This window comes from Miscanthus floridulus, chromosome 2 (genome assembly GCF_019320115.1).
Source record: "Miscanthus floridulus cultivar M001 chromosome 2, ASM1932011v1, whole genome shotgun sequence".
NCBI lineage: Eukaryota > Viridiplantae > Streptophyta > Magnoliopsida > Poales > Poaceae > Miscanthus > Miscanthus floridulus.
Window position 1 is genome coordinate 172,253,437 of NC_089581.1, and position 17,940 is coordinate 172,271,376.

At 45.3% G+C, this 17,940-nt stretch overlaps 2 protein-coding genes across 2 annotated transcripts; one reads left to right on the plus strand and one right to left on the minus strand.

Moving 5' to 3' along the window:
• Positions 1–267: 267 nt before the first annotated feature.
• Positions 268–4,120, plus strand: LOC136535713 (uncharacterized). Its single transcript, XM_066528085.1, has 2 exons — positions 268–353; positions 3,706–4,120. Exons 1-2 carry the CDS (start codon positions 268–270, stop codon positions 4,007–4,009), a joined length of 390 nt encoding a protein of 129 aa, XP_066384182.1. The 3' UTR covers positions 4,010–4,120.
• Positions 4,121–14,854: 10,734 nt separating this feature from the next.
• Positions 14,855–17,591, minus strand: LOC136540683 (protein BZR1 homolog 4-like). The gene is made up of 2 exons (XM_066532692.1): positions 17,260–17,591; positions 14,855–16,024 (listed from the first exon to the last, which is right to left on the minus strand). Exons 1-2 carry the CDS (start codon positions 17,569–17,571, stop codon positions 15,128–15,130), a joined length of 1,209 nt encoding a protein of 402 aa, XP_066388789.1. The 5' UTR covers positions 17,572–17,591; the 3' UTR covers positions 14,855–15,127.
• Positions 17,592–17,940: the final 349 nt, after the last annotated feature.

Here is a 17,940-nt window from a genome sequence, read left to right on the forward strand (position 1 = left end):
GAAAGGCATTCTTTCTCGCCTTCTTTAATCCCTGTCTACCTACTGTATCCAGTGATCATATCTAGGTCTTTGATGTAACTCCCAGTTAAGGCCAGCTAAATATCCACCCGCTGCTTATCACCAGTTTGGCGATCATTCCAAAATGCGCTCCCTTGCGTCCAAAGGACAGCCGGAGTCTGTTGGAATGAACTTATGTATGCAGGATTTTTACTGTACTGTTAGGACCAAGCCGAAGACAGGAATACTGAGATACAGATCTTTATACACATGATAGAATCCACCTGTGCAAGATGTATTTACATGATTGAGCATATGCATGTATCCAAATATTCATCATCTGAGTCGCTTGAGTCACTGCAAATTATGGAAAAGATAAAAGCATATTTAGAGGAAGAATTAAAATAATTTGTTCAAAGTAGTAAGCTTCAAACTTCACCATAAACAAGATCAGCACGACAATTTAAGTATAGCATGGAGGCTTTTCAAGCAGTAGCAATTGGAAAATATATCTGATTTTTTACAAAGATAATCAACTTGAAGGCTTAATGACATCACGCTCATGCCCGACCCCTAAGGAGAACTTTTTTCTCAATGAAAACAATATTCATAATACCTAATGTGGTTTTTTGTATAAATTGAATAATATTAATACACAACGGAGGGAAATTATAAGTTTTAGGAAACTATAATATCCTCAGTTGGAAAACATATTTGTTGAGAGAAGTGCAAAGTTGGAAGATAACAGAGGGAAATTAATACTTTTTGCAAAAAGGTAACTACAATATGCTCAGTTTGAAAATATAAAAGTGCAACGAGCCCCAACAGAGATCATTGTTGATTGCATTACGTCATGACTAATTAATAATAACAAAGAATTCAATGAATCTCAAAAATCTACTAAGAGAATAAAAGACTCCGCTAGTGTTAAAAAAACAAGGCTGTTAGCTGGTTCCCAAGAATTAAAAAGTGCAACAAATGCGATGTAGTAAAAACAGAACATGCACGTTAACAAGGACAAACTGCAATAGCTTTGTCAGAACAGGACCTGAGGAAATGATACTCACCTAATTATTGCCCTACAAAGCTACAAGCCTACAGCTGCATAGATAATAACACTAGAAAAAATGTTCTGTTGGTTACTGGTTAGCATGCATGTTCATAGCACCAAACCTCTAAGATTATTCATAGCATCAAAGCTTTGGTCAAGCCAACAAACAAATCCTCAAGTAGCATGATATTGTCGCAAACAAGCTGATAGTTCAATGGGTAGGTGACTGGTTGCAGCACCCACCCACCCGCGTTCAAGCACAGCTCGACGCAGATGTTGTACTGGGTTTGCCCAAGTAAATCCTGTCTCTTATGCATGGAGCCACAAAGGGGCTGCGATGTGCCTTGCGGAGTCTTGGATGGTTCTGTCAATCACACCAGGGACGCAATTGCCTGACTTATGTGTAGTCTGTAGGTCTTGGATGTGTGCGTGGAGGCGAGGGTAAGCGGGTGTGCATGTGTGAGGTCTAGGTTTGTGTACGCACATGTGTTCAGAACTTCAGACACTACAGCAGTACCAACATGAGGCATAAAACAAAGTAGCATGAGGTTGGCATGTTATATTCATATCTTACCAAATTCTACTCATTTCACCTTTGGATATAAGACTCTGGCCCATTGCAGAGTAGTTGAAATTTAATGGGTTCCTATGTGGATCAAATAGGAACATCAAAATAGAGGGTTATATTGACTCACTATCACATGAAGTGCAGTTTCATCTCAACTGCGCTCTCGATGAGAGATTAGGGGTAGCGCCAATTGAAGAAAAGCTTGTCCAACACCGGTTGAGATGGTTTGGACATGTGCAACGGAGACCTCCAGATGCACCGGTGCGTAGTGGAATCCTAAGTCAGGATAGTAACGTGAAGAGAGGCAGAGGAAGACCGAAGTTGACTTGGGTAGAGGCAATAAAAGGAGACTTGAAAGGATGGAATATACCCAAAGACTTAGCCTTAGATAGGAGTGCTTGGAAGACAGCTATTCACGTGCCTGAACCTTGATTGCTTCTGTTGGGTTTCAACTCTAGCCTACCCCAACTTATTTGGGACTTAAAGGCTTTGTTGTTGTTGTTGTTGTTGGATAAATAAAGCTAATTGGAGACTAGTGATAAAGTGCCATGAGCGGTCTCCACAGAAATTCTTCCAAGTAAGTGGAAAATGAACTTTTGGTTATAGTGTGGTTAAACCCACTGAAGATTTTCCCCATGTAATCAGATTCCTTTGCTCCACTGGGTCAGCTAAACAGATTGGGAATCAGAATGGGTGGCCATGTGATCGTATCTAGTTCCAGCTGGCTGTTAGACATACTAAGACAGAATTTTTCTCACCATTTCATTAGTGCAAAATAAAGCTTCAGATCCCATGAAAAGCGCTAGGCATGGGCATAAAAAGCATTAAACATGTCCACTCCGAAAAATGAATAGAAACAAAGTTTTCAGGTGCAGCAGAGGTTGTGTAATCTACATGCATGTGACCAGATTTAACTGTCAACTTGGCCAGTTGACTTCATATGTATAAAATGATGAAAATAAGATATTGAGCATTAGCTGTCTTAGATCTCTTTTCCTTTGAAGAACTAATTATCTTAACCCCTAAGTACTGGAAGTTCATTTATTAGTTGATAAAAAGAGTACGAATTCAACAATCTATTGTTAATTGACATGTGCAGCTCCTCAAGAATGATTAACAAAGGTTCAGAAAATCACAAAGTTCAGTTCATCTAGACTGCCTATACTAAATAAAGTGATTGACACCATTGAATTCGACTGCTCATCATCTCTGACTAGAAAGCCAGAAATAGCACAGTGTTCAGATCATAACGCTTGAGACATTTAATCATTAAAGCACATTTTGCAAAAAAATGTTTACTGATGAACACCAACTCATAAACTGAACTTCAGAATAAACCAATGATCACCTTTTGTGCTTGTATTGCAGCAGAATAGTATATCGAAAGCAAACAGGGAAAAACATGCAAACCAGACTCATTAGAAACACAGTAGAGTTCGACATTTACTCTCCCTTCCTCTCCCAGCAATTAACAGCAGAGACCATGCCTTTAGACCTGAGTAACAAACTCTGCCTAAACTTTAGTAGGCAAGAAATTCACATTTAGAGCGTATTAGGTGTCTTGATAACGACAAAACTTTTCAGTTTTTATTCAGGTCTCCAAGCTACTTCAGAAAAAGGTAACCGCAAGTATTGAACCAACTTACTTGAATTAGATGATTGAAAGCTCCCAAGCCCAACCATTCCGTTAGCCTTGCTGAGAATGGAAGGTTACGACATCCCCAACAAAACACATTTTCTAACGTCATACCCTGCCAGACAAGATGTTGCCCAATAACTGAAACCAAAGTTGAAGCTGCAGCTCCAGACAAATAATCGGATCACCATTCTTCCCATTTCCCGCTATAGACATATAGTCTTAACAAATGTTACCGCGGGACACTTATAGCTATCCAGATAACTCCATTTGTGCAAATTCATGCAACCTCACCAAAGAGCAAAAATCACACAGAACTCATCTAATTCAATAGTATAATTTGGTGTCAAAAGAATTTTGCTATCAGGTAGCATCAATCAATCATTAACAATTGCGCCAACTCATTGCGAAAGGACACATAAAATGTGAGTGGGGATGCCTGTTTTCGACGTACCTAGGCTGGAACTCCCTGACATCGGTGAGCTTGCTGCCATGCCTATCCTTCCACTGCACACGGCGTTTGGGCCCCTTGCGGCCCTTCCGCGCCATGCCCCCAGGCGGCTGCCGCGGCAGCAGCGCCTTGCGCTCGCCGGCAGCGTCGTCGTCCTTGGAGCCGATGCCGCCGGAGGACACAGACCGTGAGACCGCCGCCGGAGAGGAAGGGGGCGGGTTCTTACCGCTGCCGTTGCACGGCGAGGACCTAAGGATGCGGCGATCCATCGTCGGGTGGCATCAACTCCCCGCCGCGCGAGCTTGATTCATTCGATTCGCTTTCTGCGGCCCGCGTTCGGAGCTCCTCAAATTGGCAACTCGGGGTCGATGGGAATACAGCAGGGTGAAAAACATGAGCCGGATCTCGAGGTCGGGACTGATCGCGAATTCGAAAAAGGCCCAATCCAGATTTCAGAAAGGGAGAAACAACGAACAACAATCAATCCAAAATAAAGGGGAAGAAATATCCACAAAGCTGAACGTTCAAGCGAAAATTAACGGGGAATCGAATCTAACCACACGGTTGGCGATAAGCTCGGAGGAGAGTAAGCTAACCGAATTCGCCGCAGAATCGGAGGTGGAGAAGGGGATTTGTGGACCGAAGGGGGCGAATTTGGAGCCGAGACGATGCAAGGTTGCGGGAATTTTGAGACGATGGATTGGGTTGGGTTGGAGGATTTGTGGGGGAGGAATCGCGGGAGAGCGAATCAGGCGAGCCCGTATCGGCAGAGGCACGCAGGTTGCCTTGGCCCTTTCCCTTGCTCGTTCGCCGCTCTAGTGGATATCACATGTCCTACGTTTTTTTTGGCCACGTAGTTTTTTACAATGTACATATAGAGAAATCTAATTAACAAGGTGAAAATAAGAAACTTAGAGTTCAATCCAAATCTTAAGTAAAATGACTCGTGTTAAATTCAATCTAATTGTTTTTTAAGTCCAAATCCATTCAAAATGGTCAAATAATAAAATTAATGCAGCTACATGCCAAAAGTTTGACTCTACAATTAACTAAAATCTTGTGTTCATAATTTAAATTTTAGTTAAATTAGGGTGAGATGAAGTACTTGAAACTTGTTATTAAGGAGACATTGAGGTAGTAGGATTAGAGATGGCAACGGTGAATTCCCGTTGGGGGATGCCTTCCCATCCTTGTTCCGCGCAAGGGAGAAAATTCTTTTCCCGTCCCCGTCAACACTCACGGGGAAAGGTTTCGCCCCATCTCCAGCCCGCACGACGAATTTGTCCTCGACAGGTCCCATCCCCGCAAACATAGATGAAGACCACAGAGAGAACACATTTGCATCAAGGGGGCCATCATCAAATTACATTAATCAGGCAAACATTATCTCGAGTTGTTTTCAACACAACAGCCATGCATAAGAAATTAAGAATGACAACGCTGCTCTCGCACCTCGCATCATCGAATGTCGTCTAGGACGACACAACGCTGCCTCCGGCAACGACGTCGCTTAGGCGGTTGTTGCTAGTTTGCCACCGTCGAACCTCTCGATGCTAGCCTCTAATTCCCCCAACCCACTTGCATCACATTGTCCTTTTACCTCATCACATCAAACGAAGTCCATCGTGATGTGCTGATTTACAAGGCAATGATCAAGATGCATGGTGATTTGCATGTTTCCTATATCTTTGTTTGGAACAACTATGCTCCACCAAAAGTCCAATTCTCTAGGGTAACTAAACTAACTTGAAGCTAAAACTGATCATTCACGACGATGTCTTGTTAGAAAACTTAGGGTTAACAGGATCTTACTTAGTCCAATACAAGAACACCTAATCTATGATTAGTAATTAATGAACTTAATTAGACATTGACCTTAACCGAAGATGCCGTTGAAGTCCACGTGTGTTGATATTTATTAAGTGCAAATAGAATATGAAGGATTCCGCAAGCGTACATAATACCATTTTAACTATTTTATCAGGAGTATTCCAGGTATCGTTATTTATATTTTACCACAGAGAAACAATTGATTAAAGATTTATTAGATAACAAAGGAATGTCTACTAATCAACATATCAGCATAGCTAAAGCAGGGGTGAATGTAATGATAGGAATAAAACATAATGACACTCAGGGGATAAATCACTAAGATAATGTAAACTAGTCAACTCGGAAGAGAACAACGGGCGAGGTAGATTCCTATGATATTCCTATTACATAGTCAAAGTATATATACATCCGACTATAGCTAAGACTAACTCTACTCTTGTGTCACTTCAGGACGCCACTTAGACGGTAGAGCATCCACAGTAGATAACTCTACTGACATGACTACGGTCCTATAATTTAAGAACCTGCTCAATTCGGAGTGGACTACAAAGGATAGATGGGGCTGTCACCTCCCGCTGCTACCACCCAACCAGAGAACAGGGTGCACTCACAGGTAGAGCATCGTATAAACACCATGCTTACACGAGACTCGGCTACTTAGCCTAACCGGTAAACTAGCAGGCTAAGCACTCTATGAAACCGCACACAAAAGTAATGATAACCATAACTAAGCAAGATATATATTCAAAGTAAGCATAGTGTCGACGGTAGTTAACATTTATCATAAACCATCAATATAACTTGTATAAATGGCTAAAATGGATCACCAATGTAAACTTAGAAGGTTTAAACTGCTAAATTACACGAGTTTTGGTGAATTTGTGTTTTCAGCAAGATTTAATTAGAAACCCGACAAGGAGGACCTATTCGTCAAAGGAAATTATAGAATTTCGCCTGCGTAATCGACGTGGGAAGACTCTAGAAGACTCCAGAAGGCGAATCACCAAAGCGGAGCCCGTGTCCCTAACATGTGGGCCGATCAGCCCTACCTAGAGGCCGCCTAACCTGTGGGCCTCCCTATGTCAGCCTCCTGTTGCTATGTTTGCATCTCCGTCGTTTATTCAAGTCGGTTTGATCTGAGGGCTCAGGATCAACGCTCTAGCCTATATATATCTGCCTACACCCTCCCTCTAGGGGAGAAGCCTCATTTGATCCTGAGAGCTGAGAAGCCAGAAACCTCTAATTCATATGTCCACCAGGATCAAGGCTAGCAATCAAGAGAAGATTAGTCCTCAATTGGATCTAGTCTTGTATTAGAGATAGTGGGATAGAGTGAGAGAGAAGAGTTTCGGAGGTGTGATAATAACTCTACTGACGCGACTACGGTCCTACAATTTAAGAACCTGCTCAATTCAGAGTGGACTATAAAGGATAGATGGGGCTGTCACCTCCCACTGCTACCACCCAATCAGAGAACAGGGTGCACTCATAGGTAGAGCATCGTATAAGCACCATGCTTACACGAGACTCGGCTACTTAGCCTAACCGGTAAACTAGCAGGCTAAGCGCTCTATGAACCCACACACAAAAATAATGATAACCATAACTAAGCAAGATATATATTCAAAGTGAGCATAGCCATATAGATAAGAATATGATAAATTGATAATAAGTCTTACAAGATATAGAAGTAAAGATACAAGGCTTTGCCTAGCCTCTAAGACTGGATCCAGAACTTGAGCATGAGCCCAACTCGTCTCTCACTCCCGAGCTACTAATCTACTACATTGGAGAGCTCTAGACCTAATCCTCTTAATGTGTGTTGATCTAAATGAGGGATATAAATTAGGGTTTTAGGAATGCCTCCAAGGAGGGGGGGTATGGGCTGCTATATATAGACTGGAGCATCAATTCTAGACCCTCGGATCAAACCGACTTGAAAGAACGGCGGAGATGCAAGCAATCCTTAAGGTGGTGGAGAACTGACATAACAGCAGGGGACTGTCAGGTGGGCCCTAGGGGTTGGCCGGCCTATAGGTGGGGTCGGCCAGCCCCACCTGGCGGTGCCTCGCCCTCCGCTTTGGCGTGGTGTCTTCTCGAGTCTTCTGGAACCTTCTGTGGTTGTTTTCGCTGTGGATAAGCGCAATTAAATCTGACATTTAGGTCCATCTTGACGGTTTTCTAGATAAACCCTACAAGCAATCACAGATTCACCAAAACTCATAGAATTTGTTAGTTTAAACCCCTAGACCTATGTCTGGTGATGGAATTAAGTATATATGCAGGATATATGGACTGGTTTATGATTGATGTTAATGGCCGTCAACAACGTGCCTGCTCCCGATTAAGGTCAGTGTCAATTCACTAATTACTAACCACGGATTAGGTGTTCTTGTATTGGACTAAGTAAGATCCTGTTAAGGCTAAGTTTTCTAACATGTCTATCCCGTGTGCAAAGAAGTCCTTAAAACCTTCGCCTCTCACCTCGTGTTGGGGTATACCTTACTACTTTGACACGTAATGACTGATATCTTTTGGGCATCAACACTGCTAAGATTGAGGTGAAATAGAATCGAGATCTCACTATCGTCAACCCTTCGAAGCAATCGCTACAACGTCCTACTTTGCTAGTCACTCTAGGAAACACCAAAATGAAAATGGGGTCTTCAACTGGTTTGTGCCATCTATACCATGCCTCCATGGCATGCCGAGACGCTTGTGTCATGGACTTCTGGTGCGATCATATTTAACACAATGTGTAACACCTAGAAGGAATTATGTTTCTTTGGCACCTCTAGATGTAACACTACTTTGTAATCATATGAGTTGTAGTTTGTATTGCACTCCCATGCAGTCATACTCTCACTTGCTCTTCACCAATGTCAGATTAAATATCATCAAGATAGGAACAGACCCTGAGAGGCCAAATTCTAATACGTCATAGTCATCACTCACCACCACCTTGTCGATGACACCAGAAGCCATAGTCACCACCACCTTTTTTATGGCGTCATTCAAAAATCAAACTCTAGACTAACAAAAACTAAATCTACAGAGGGATCGGGTCCGTTCATCTAGCCACCAATGAGGTCGTTGGGCAGCGGTGGATTTTTTGTCTAATAACAATGTTTTTTCGATTAATGTATGAAGACAAAACATTTAATCATGGGGGTATAGTATGTGTGGGTAATTTCCAAGTAGACAAATTGTGTGGTTCTGTGGCCTCCTAGGAACCTGTCGCTTGCGTGGGCTCGCTACATGGCGGAAAACTCTATTGTCGGCTGAACGACAGGCTATATATTGGTCGAACGTTGTTTGCATGATGAAAGAACATTTGGTCAATTTAAAAAGAAAAAAGTATATTCTATCTCTCTAAACTATCATCATAGACTTAGTTTTTCTTCTCAAACCCTAAAACTGACATATTACTTTCTGAACTCTAAAAACCATAAGTTACCTCCTGCTCTGTTTTAGAGTGGTTGTCTTTTTACTTAAAAATAGTCAATACTAAATACTTAGTAAGGTTTTTAAAACATAGAAAATGTCTCTAGGCTTTTAAAAATTCTAAAAAAATCAATGATAGATTGGTATACGATATATCCAAATAAAATAAACTCATGAAAGCAACTTTAGAAAGTTCAAAACAATAGGTTTAACTGTAGAAAAATGGGAAAATGTATATTGAAAATTCTAAATTTATTTCCAAAACATCAATTTATAAGCATGTTTTTAAAAAATCTATATGGCAAAAATATGAGATGCGACCAGCATGAATGCAACACATTAATGTTAGTTGTGTATTATGGTTTTTGTTGCAAAAAGTTTTAAAAACAAGTTTACATATCAATTATAATGTTTTGGGATTTTTCTATTTTTGGATATTTTTTCATTTTCCTTTAGCTAAATCTATTATTTTAAGCATCTAGAGATATTTTCATGAGCTCTAATTATTTTATTTAAATTTGTTGTATCCCAATCCATCTCTAAATTCTTTGGAAAATCTTAGAGACATTTTCTATGGTTTATCAAGTATTTACCGATTTTTTAACCGGAAAGGATAAAAACCACCTTCAAAGCCATTCCAAATCAAGACGGAGAGGTAATATGACTAGTTTTGAAAATTCAAGGGGTAAGAATGTAAGGTGTGTGGTTTTGAAGATCGAAAAAGAAAAAATCAGACTACAGCGATACTTCAGGAAAGTGGGATGAACTTTTTCCTCTTCGATGAAATACATGACTTAGATCTCGTAAAAAATCTGACTTGGATCCCAGTAGGATATATGTGCTTATAGTTTACTAAATTTATTTAGAGTCTAACTGTACTGTCATTTCAATTGCAGACGGCACACCCGTCGACAATGAGTTTGTGAGGCGTATGGCACTACTTTGTCAATTTCAAGATTTACCAGCGCATTTTTTTTCTAATATGCTTATAGAGATAGAATGTATATGTGTTTGTTCATAGGCATCTATATGAGTACCCCATGTATATTGTATTTTGAAAAGGGAGAGAGGCTAGCTAGCTGATACATGCGGATGGTCAATAGATACTGGACAATCAGCGTACGTACATGTATATGAGTACCACGTATATTGTGTTTTGAAAAAGAAAAGATAGGCTAGCTAGCTGATACATTTTTTTTTTTAGATAGCTAGCCGCCGTACAAGATGGGAATAGGTCGGCCTCACAGCGCCCCCACCCCACCCCCACACGTGTATTAGGCAGGGATGAAAACGGTACGGATATTTTCCGACCGTATTCGAAACCGAATCCGTTTAGAGGGGTTGAGATCTGTCCGTATCCGAGTCTAGATATCCAACATCCGATACCGTATCCGTATCCAAATACTCAAATCACATATTAATGATGTCGATATCCAATCGTATCCTATCCGACATAGTTGACACTATCCGTATTCGAATCCGAATCCGGACAGAAATATAAAAACAAATATAGTATCGGTGATATCCGTCCGTATCTGATCCGTTTTCATCCCTAGTATTAGGTACCACTCAGACAATCTGCCAGAATCGCAATTTTCAGATTTTTGCCACGTGTTTTCAATTTCATTAAAATAATAAGAAAAATCCATCTAAGTCGTTTTCAGAAGGCGTCATATGAATCATACGTGTTCATCCCTGCTACATGGTGTTTGGCAGGGTTCTTTCCGAGGGCTCCTCCAGAGGAGTTGGAACTGTTTTGGAGAGGAGCCTCCAAAACAGTTTCGCCTCCTCTGAAAAAACAAAAATGATAGTAATATTTTTTGCATCTTTCCTTGTCAAATATGCTCCACGTGATTGTAATAGGGTAGCACATGAGCAGGAGTAGGAGCCATGATTTAGCTCCCTCAGTGTTGGCCGGTGTGCCAAATTGTATCATGGTTTTGGTGTGAGGCGATTTAGCCGACGTGGTTGAGTAATGGAATGTAAATTCCTATAAAAAACGGTTCTTTCTATAAAACGTTTGACAGAGCTTCCTAGAGGAGCCGAAGAAAAGCTCTGCCAAGCAGAGTTACTATTTGTAACTTTGTAAGAGCAGTGAAGCACACGAAATTACACGCACTTACAAAGTTATACGATGCGACATGTTAATTACTACTGTATTACTACTAGCGCGGACCACTTACTGGCAAATGCCCCAGTGATTATTCTAAACGTGCTGACAACGATTCCTCGCTTCTTGTCCTTCGCCATGAGCCCCTTCTTCATCTGGAGCACGACGGACAGCTTTGGGTCCCCCGCGTGCCCTTGCAGCACCGTGAAATCGAGATTCCACAACACGGCGGCGACCACGCACTTCATCTGCGCCACCGACACGTTCTTGCCCAAGCACGACCTCGGCTCGGCGTTGAACGGCAGGAACTTGTGCGCCGGCACGGCAGCGCGCCGTCCTCCATGACCCAATCGTCGCCCCACACAGCCTGCATCCTGCCCATTGAGTAGAGCAAGATCAAGATGTTATCCCCAGCGCGCACTGGGTGGCCGCTCGGCGTCGTCCGGACGCTGCTCCAGATCGAGCGCAAGCACCGTGCTTCGTGCCTCGTTCTCGTCCCCGCGTAACAGAAGCGTGCCCGCTGCCCCGCGTCACCCCACGGGGTCCCATCCTCGTCGCGTGCCGCGTCACATCGGCATTCTCGTCCTGGTTGAACCCACGTCACCCCATGGCGTTCCGTCCGCCACGCCCTGTCATCTGCCGCACTCGTCTTATCTCATCTCTTATAGTCGTTGCAACATATACAACAATAAAATCTATTTTTATAACATTCAGATGACACATTTGTAACATACGTCTGAAACTAATGAAACATTTAGAACATACACTTGCAATATACATATATAGCCATTGCACACGTATGCAACATTCAAATATACTTTTGCATCATATAAATAAAACACTTGCAACGTACATCTGAAATAGATGAAACATTTATAGCATACACTTGAAGCATACATGTATAGCAATTGCAACATATTAACATCCCGATCTACTTTTGCAACATCAATATAAAACACTTGCAACATACCTCTGAAACACTTGAAATATATGTTTGCAATATGCGCTTTCAGCGCAACATCTCTTTGCTGCTTCGGCGAATGGAGGCTCGTAGACGCGTGGAGGTCACCAGTATAGAGCTCGCCAACAGCATGGAGCTGGGTGGCGGCGTACAGAGAGCGGGGTGGGGGCGGCGCGAGCGACAGTGACAACGCAGAGGGTTGGTGGGCATGGTGGCGATGGCGTAGAGGGTGGGTGTGGACGTGGCGGTAGCAACGACGACGTAGAGGGCAGGTAGGGACGACAGTTGAGGGGGTAGAGGGTGGGGTGAGACGGGGCGGCAGCGATGACGCAGAGCGTGGATGGAGGCAGCACGCAAAGGAGTGGAGCGCGCGTATCTTGGGACGAGGTGTCTATGTGGAGAGGGCGCCTGAGCATTACCGGATCCAATTACCCCTGCTGTCGTGGTATGCTGTTAGAGCACAGGCACGAGGCACTAGTCCACTTTTTGCGCAGTCCCTCCAGCATGCTGCATGGCCTAGGAGGCTAGGACCGCTAACGTTACTCTAGGGCTATGAAGTAAAAAAATAAAAGCTCAAAGGCTCGTGGGTTACTCATGTTCGGTGCAACATCAATTTGACTCCATCTCACTTGCTCGCTGATTCACATCGGTGGAGACCCACTTCGAAGACCGAATATCCAACAACTCCAATATCTTATTGTGCCTCCAGAACCTAGCCGATTCTTGGTGGTTGATTTGCCGACTCTTCCATCTTCTGTATAAGTATCCCTATCTCCACTCCTAGCTCTTGACTGAACATTGGCCTCCATCTTCTCAAAGTCTTGGAATCCAAATCATCACATATCTCTCCATCCAAACTGTGCCCTAAAAACAAATTTGGTTACGAAACTTTCAAAGACACCATAACACCACGCGGAACTAGTAACATTATTCAAAACATGTTTTTTATTCGCAATCCAGCGGGATGCTACAGACTTAAAAGTCTAATCACCCCTCAGATTTAAAATCTCTGCCACCACACTCTAAATCCTTCTAGCACCACAACACTCAAAAAACAAGTGATCAATATATTCAGACTCGTTACAAAGAATGCAAGTTTGATATGAGACATCTCTTCTTTTAGTTAGATTGTCCCTAGTTAGCATTTTGTTCTTTAAAAGTAGCCACAAAACATGCACCCTAGGAGTACTTTCAATTTCCAGGTAGTATGCACATGGACTGAGGTAACTCCCCTATGATTAGTAACATACATGGATTGTACTGAGAATTTGCCATTGGAGCTAAAGCTCTAGATTAGCTGGTCCTTCTCTTCTACCACCAGATTAACATTTTCCATGATTCTAAAAAGCTCTACCACATATTCAGACACATTCCTTCTAAAGAAAAATTTTCAAAACTTCCCCATCCAAAACTTGTTGAATAGTCCTACAATGTTGTTCATAATCACATACAAAGGCTAATATTGAATAGCTAAACTTGAATCCCCAAACTAATCCTCCAAAACCTTCCTTTCTGTCCATTACCTATTTTCCACATAATACCCATTTAGAAAGTTTACATTGACCAAAGCACCCCTTTCCAAAAAGGAGATGCCAGGTTATCCAAACAGCAAAGCACATTTGGGTTATTTTCTTCCATACTTATAATCTACATTTTTTCTCCAAATCAAATTAGACTGCAAGCTATATTTGAAGATCCAAACACCTACTTCGGGCTCAACAACGCATGAAACGCCAGGCGGACAAGCTCCATTCAGAGTTTTCCTTTTCGGTGGGCGTGATATGGTTTTCTTCAAGCTCCGTTTTCGGTGCCGATTTTGGCTAGGCATACAGTATCCCGAAGCAACTATCCAGTGCAACAGGCGTTGATCAGCTTGTCTAGCTGGCCTACCTCTACATGCTAAGACATGATCATACTCAAGCAACGTTTTCTGTTCGCTCCTCCTTGAGGACAAGGAGCGCCTAAAGGAGGGAGGAATGTGTGCGAATTGAGGATAGCTCAGCTGGTTAGGTGTCTTGTGGTGGAACCTGTCCAATCGGATTCAAGTCCCTGACTTGACATGTGTATTCGTATTTTTCTGGATTTATTCCAGAATTTAACGGCGCTATTCGTTCAGTGGTATGCGACGTGCCCATCAATAGCGAGGCACGTGTGGTGACTTAGTCAATCTCGAGATTTACCTGTCCAACTCAGTTATTCGGAAGTGCTCATAGAGGTAGGGTGTACGTGCGTGTGTTCATAAGGGTGAGTGTACGCTCATGTGAACGACTACGTCTCCAACAGGGCCGGGGAAAAAAATCACCAGGAAGCCTACCATCGCCGATGGAAGAACGTGGAGCTGAGCACGGAAGAGTCCACATGACTAGAAGCCACAAGCTAATTTGCCGCTGGGCCACGTCAAAGACTCAAAGCTCAAAGGCCCAAGCCAAGTAATATGCGTTTGTCCGGAATTTGGACCTTCAGGGAAGAGTAGCGAGGAAAGGATATTATATCTCGTCAAAGCAACCAAACTAAGAACAGCATTCCTCGTCCAATAATCCCCGCTGTCCCCTCTTGCTCCCTTCCGTTTCCCTCTTCCTGATCCTGCATACTGTAACAGTACGATAGCTTGTCATCCCGACCACCGTGCCGTACTGCCATGGAATGAGTCTTATGAGTGACACGAAATGGACCTCAAGAAACTGATAGTGGTAGGCACAAGCTGCAGAGCTGCTCAGAAACCATGGAAACTGAATAGACGATGGTTAACTAAAGAAAGCACACACAAACAGAACACATTTGCTTATAACTGGTACTTTCCCATTAGCTTTAGTCCAACAGCCTGACAATTAATCCATGATTACAAGAACACGTCCCTCTCCCCTTGCCATGTCTGTTTTCTTTTTCATTTCTTGAAAATAAAAGATACTTTGTTAGGGAAAAAAAAGGATAACTCATGATGAGATTAGGTTAAGGTTCAGCACCAGTCTGCCTGAAGTCAAACTACGGTCACTCCCTATAAAGATGCCTTCCCACCATCTCATGCACGCATCGTCTTGTTGCATTGCACAGCAGCTCGATCGCGGTCTCGGTGAGCTCAAGCGCGGTCAGCGCCGGCGCCGGCCCTCGAGTTCCCCAGGGTGAGCTCCAGGTCCCCCTCGTCGATCTCGCTCACCTTCTCCCCCTCCCACGCGCCGAACGCCCCGCTCGCCTTCTCCCCCTCCCACGCGTTGAACGCTCCGGTCGCCTTCTCCCCCTCCCACGCGTTGAACGCCCCGCCGCACCAGCCGAAGGAGAACCCGTGCGGAGCCATCTGTGCGTCACCGTCGCCAGCGCCACGAGCTGCTGCCGCCGCCGCCCACGGCGCGCTGCTGCTCTGTCCCGCCGACCTTGATGAGTAGCTCCCGGCGTCGAAGTCGAACATGCTGTACGCCGGGGACTTGTTGGCCGCGGCGGCGGATATCTGCAGCCCTGTCAGCAGGCTCACCGGGTCGGCCGCCACGGCCTCGCCGCGGACAGGGGTATGCGGCATGGTTACTGGCAGGGAGGCGTAGCGGCTGGGGCCAGGGCTGGCGGCCCACGGCGACTGCACGTTGGAGCCGCCGCCGGCGGGGGCGGGAGCATTGTCCGGCGCCCAGCGCGCCATCTTGCGGCGCGGCGGGGAGCCGTTCTGCGGCGTGACCGGCGCGCTGAAGGAGTAGCCGTCGGCGTACGAGGCGTCGTCGGAGTGGGATAGGTTGTTGAGCCACGGGAGGTGGCCGCCGCCAATGCCAGTGCCGCGGCTGCTGCTAGAGCCGCCGTAGAAGAAGCTGCTGCCCCTGCCACCGAAGTGGGTCGGCGACGACGGGGAGCTCAGGCCGTTGTAGCCTCGCGGGCTCACCGGGCAGGACACCATGCCGGGGCTCACCGGGCAGGACATGCCGGGGCTCACTGGAGAACACCCGGGGATAAAACCAGCCATGTACGGATCACTGCTACCCGGAGGCTTGCATCCCTGCAACACGAAACGAACAGCTTCACAAATCGGCAGAACAAAAAACAAAAATGCCAACCCACAAACAAGACAAAAACAATTTGTAAAGGGAAACAAAGTGAGGAGCCTTTAGAAAGCTTGCAAAGACATCACGGTTGCTTCCGTTTTGCCAAAGACAAAGAAGTTGTAAATAAAAGGAAAACAAAGTGAGGAGCTTTAGTAGTCAGGACCAATTTCTTCCCCTTTTTTCCAGGGGAAAAAATGGCATAGCATCAAACGTTCACGCTCCAACTAGCAACTGAAGCAGCAGCGTCGGAACAGGCATGAAACCTCCCGAAAAAGCGACGAAGGAAAACGACAATAATCTACAGCGACTGTGGTCTACGTATACCGCCGTAACGGGACATGGTAGCTTTCATCAGAAGCTGTGGCGGCCCGTGGACTATGGCCGACGTGATGCTCTGCTTTGCCATGTGACAGCCACGTAGGAGTACACAAGAACACAAGAGAAAAGAGCTCCTCTAAATCTAGCGAAAAAAATTCCATGAAATCTGTATCCAGCGCGCGGCCGTGCATACCTACCTTGGATTGTTTCCACGTGTCCACCCAGAACGATCCAACCATGCGTGCCACAGCCCAACAGCACCGTGCGTGAGAGTCGAGCCGAGCTTTTCCAGACACGCGTTCTTGGTTTTAACTTCTCATACACGTGGCAAACAATTACCGATGCTGAAATTTGATTTATGCTTATGATGAGATACTGTGAGAGAAAAACATTATTCAAAAGTAGTTCTGAATAAGGTCAGACAAATAGGGCGAATGACGATGTGTATAGACGCCTAGGTAATGGATATGTTTCCACCGATTTTTTTTTCCCAATCTGGGAACAAAGACAGAAAGGCATTGGAACAGCTGGATAGATTTAACGAGGAACACTGGCGTTCGGGAAAACAAGCTTTGGATTCTCGCTACGCACGAATAAAACGAAACGGGAAAAGATAGCCGGCGTGCAACTGCCGGTAGGACGCGACGCGACGCAGCTCTGCAAAGCGAAGCAGTGCAGGACGAGCTAGCACGAAATCCACGGCGAAATTCAGTAGCAAACCGCTCGAATCATCGAGATTTCACCCAGAACCAAACCAAAACGACGAAGCCACGCACGGATTCCACGTTCCTCCCTCCGAGACGGCGAGGCGGCCGGTGGCGACCGTGCTCGGAACAAGCAAACAGAGGGAGCTAGGGGAGGGGATCAGTACCTTGCGGTAGGTGGTGCCGTCGGGCTCCACGGTCCAGCCGGCCTCCTCGCAGAGCGCCTTGAGCACCTCGTTGTTGTCGCAGTGCCTGCGGAGGGCGTAGTTGCCGTGGGCGCGCAGGCCGGTGAAGATCTTGGACGCGATCGCCCGCCGCCGACGCTCCCGGCGCCGGTTGTTCTCGCGCTCCCTCCACGTCGGCACCCGCGGTAGTGTCCTGGCCCCGGTCCCAGCCGCACCCTCTCCGCCACCGCCGGCTGCTGCCCCGCCTGCTCCGCCGCCGCCGCTCCCTCCCGCCCCTCCTTCTCCTCCGTTCATCGTGCCTCTCCCTCCGCTCAGAGCTGGAGAGCACGTCACGAAGGAGCTGCTGCTCTGGTGGCGTGGTGCCTGGCTAGCAGGCCCGCTGCCGGTGCAGGTTTATACTACGCCACTAGTAACTGGCAGGCAACCACTCAGGCCGGGCACGCGAGAGGGGAAACGAGACTCATGTGCACGCTACTGCTTGCGGTCCCATGGGATTCCCAGGCTTGCTGCCGTGCGCGCCGCGTCCGGCTGGCTCCATATCCATATGCACCGATCGATCAGCAGGCTCATGCACCAGCAACACGTACTGTACCATTTTTTTTTCCCGCGAGAGCATGCACGGATGCACCACGCATGGTCACGTACATATATAGCACGAACAAG

What these genes read in the sequence shown, in the direction of transcription:
- LOC136535713 (XM_066528085.1), top strand. Translation starts at nt 268, where the DNA reads ATGATAGAATCCACCTGTGCAAGATGTATTTACATGATTGAGCATATG. An exon ending in TCATCTGAGTCGCTTGAGTC is followed by an intron (nt 354 to 3,705) that starts ACTGCAAATTAT and finishes GTTTTCGACGTA; the next exon opens with CCTAGGCTGGAACTCCCTGA.
- LOC136540683 (XM_066532692.1), bottom strand. Translation starts at nt 17,571, where the DNA reads ATGAACGGAGGAGAAGGAGGGGCGGGAGGGAGCGGCGGCGGCGGAGCA. An exon ending in ACGGCACCACCTACCGCAAG is followed by an intron (nt 16,025 to 17,259) that starts GTACTGATCCCC and finishes TTCGTGTTGCAG; the next exon opens with GGATGCAAGCCTCCGGGTAG.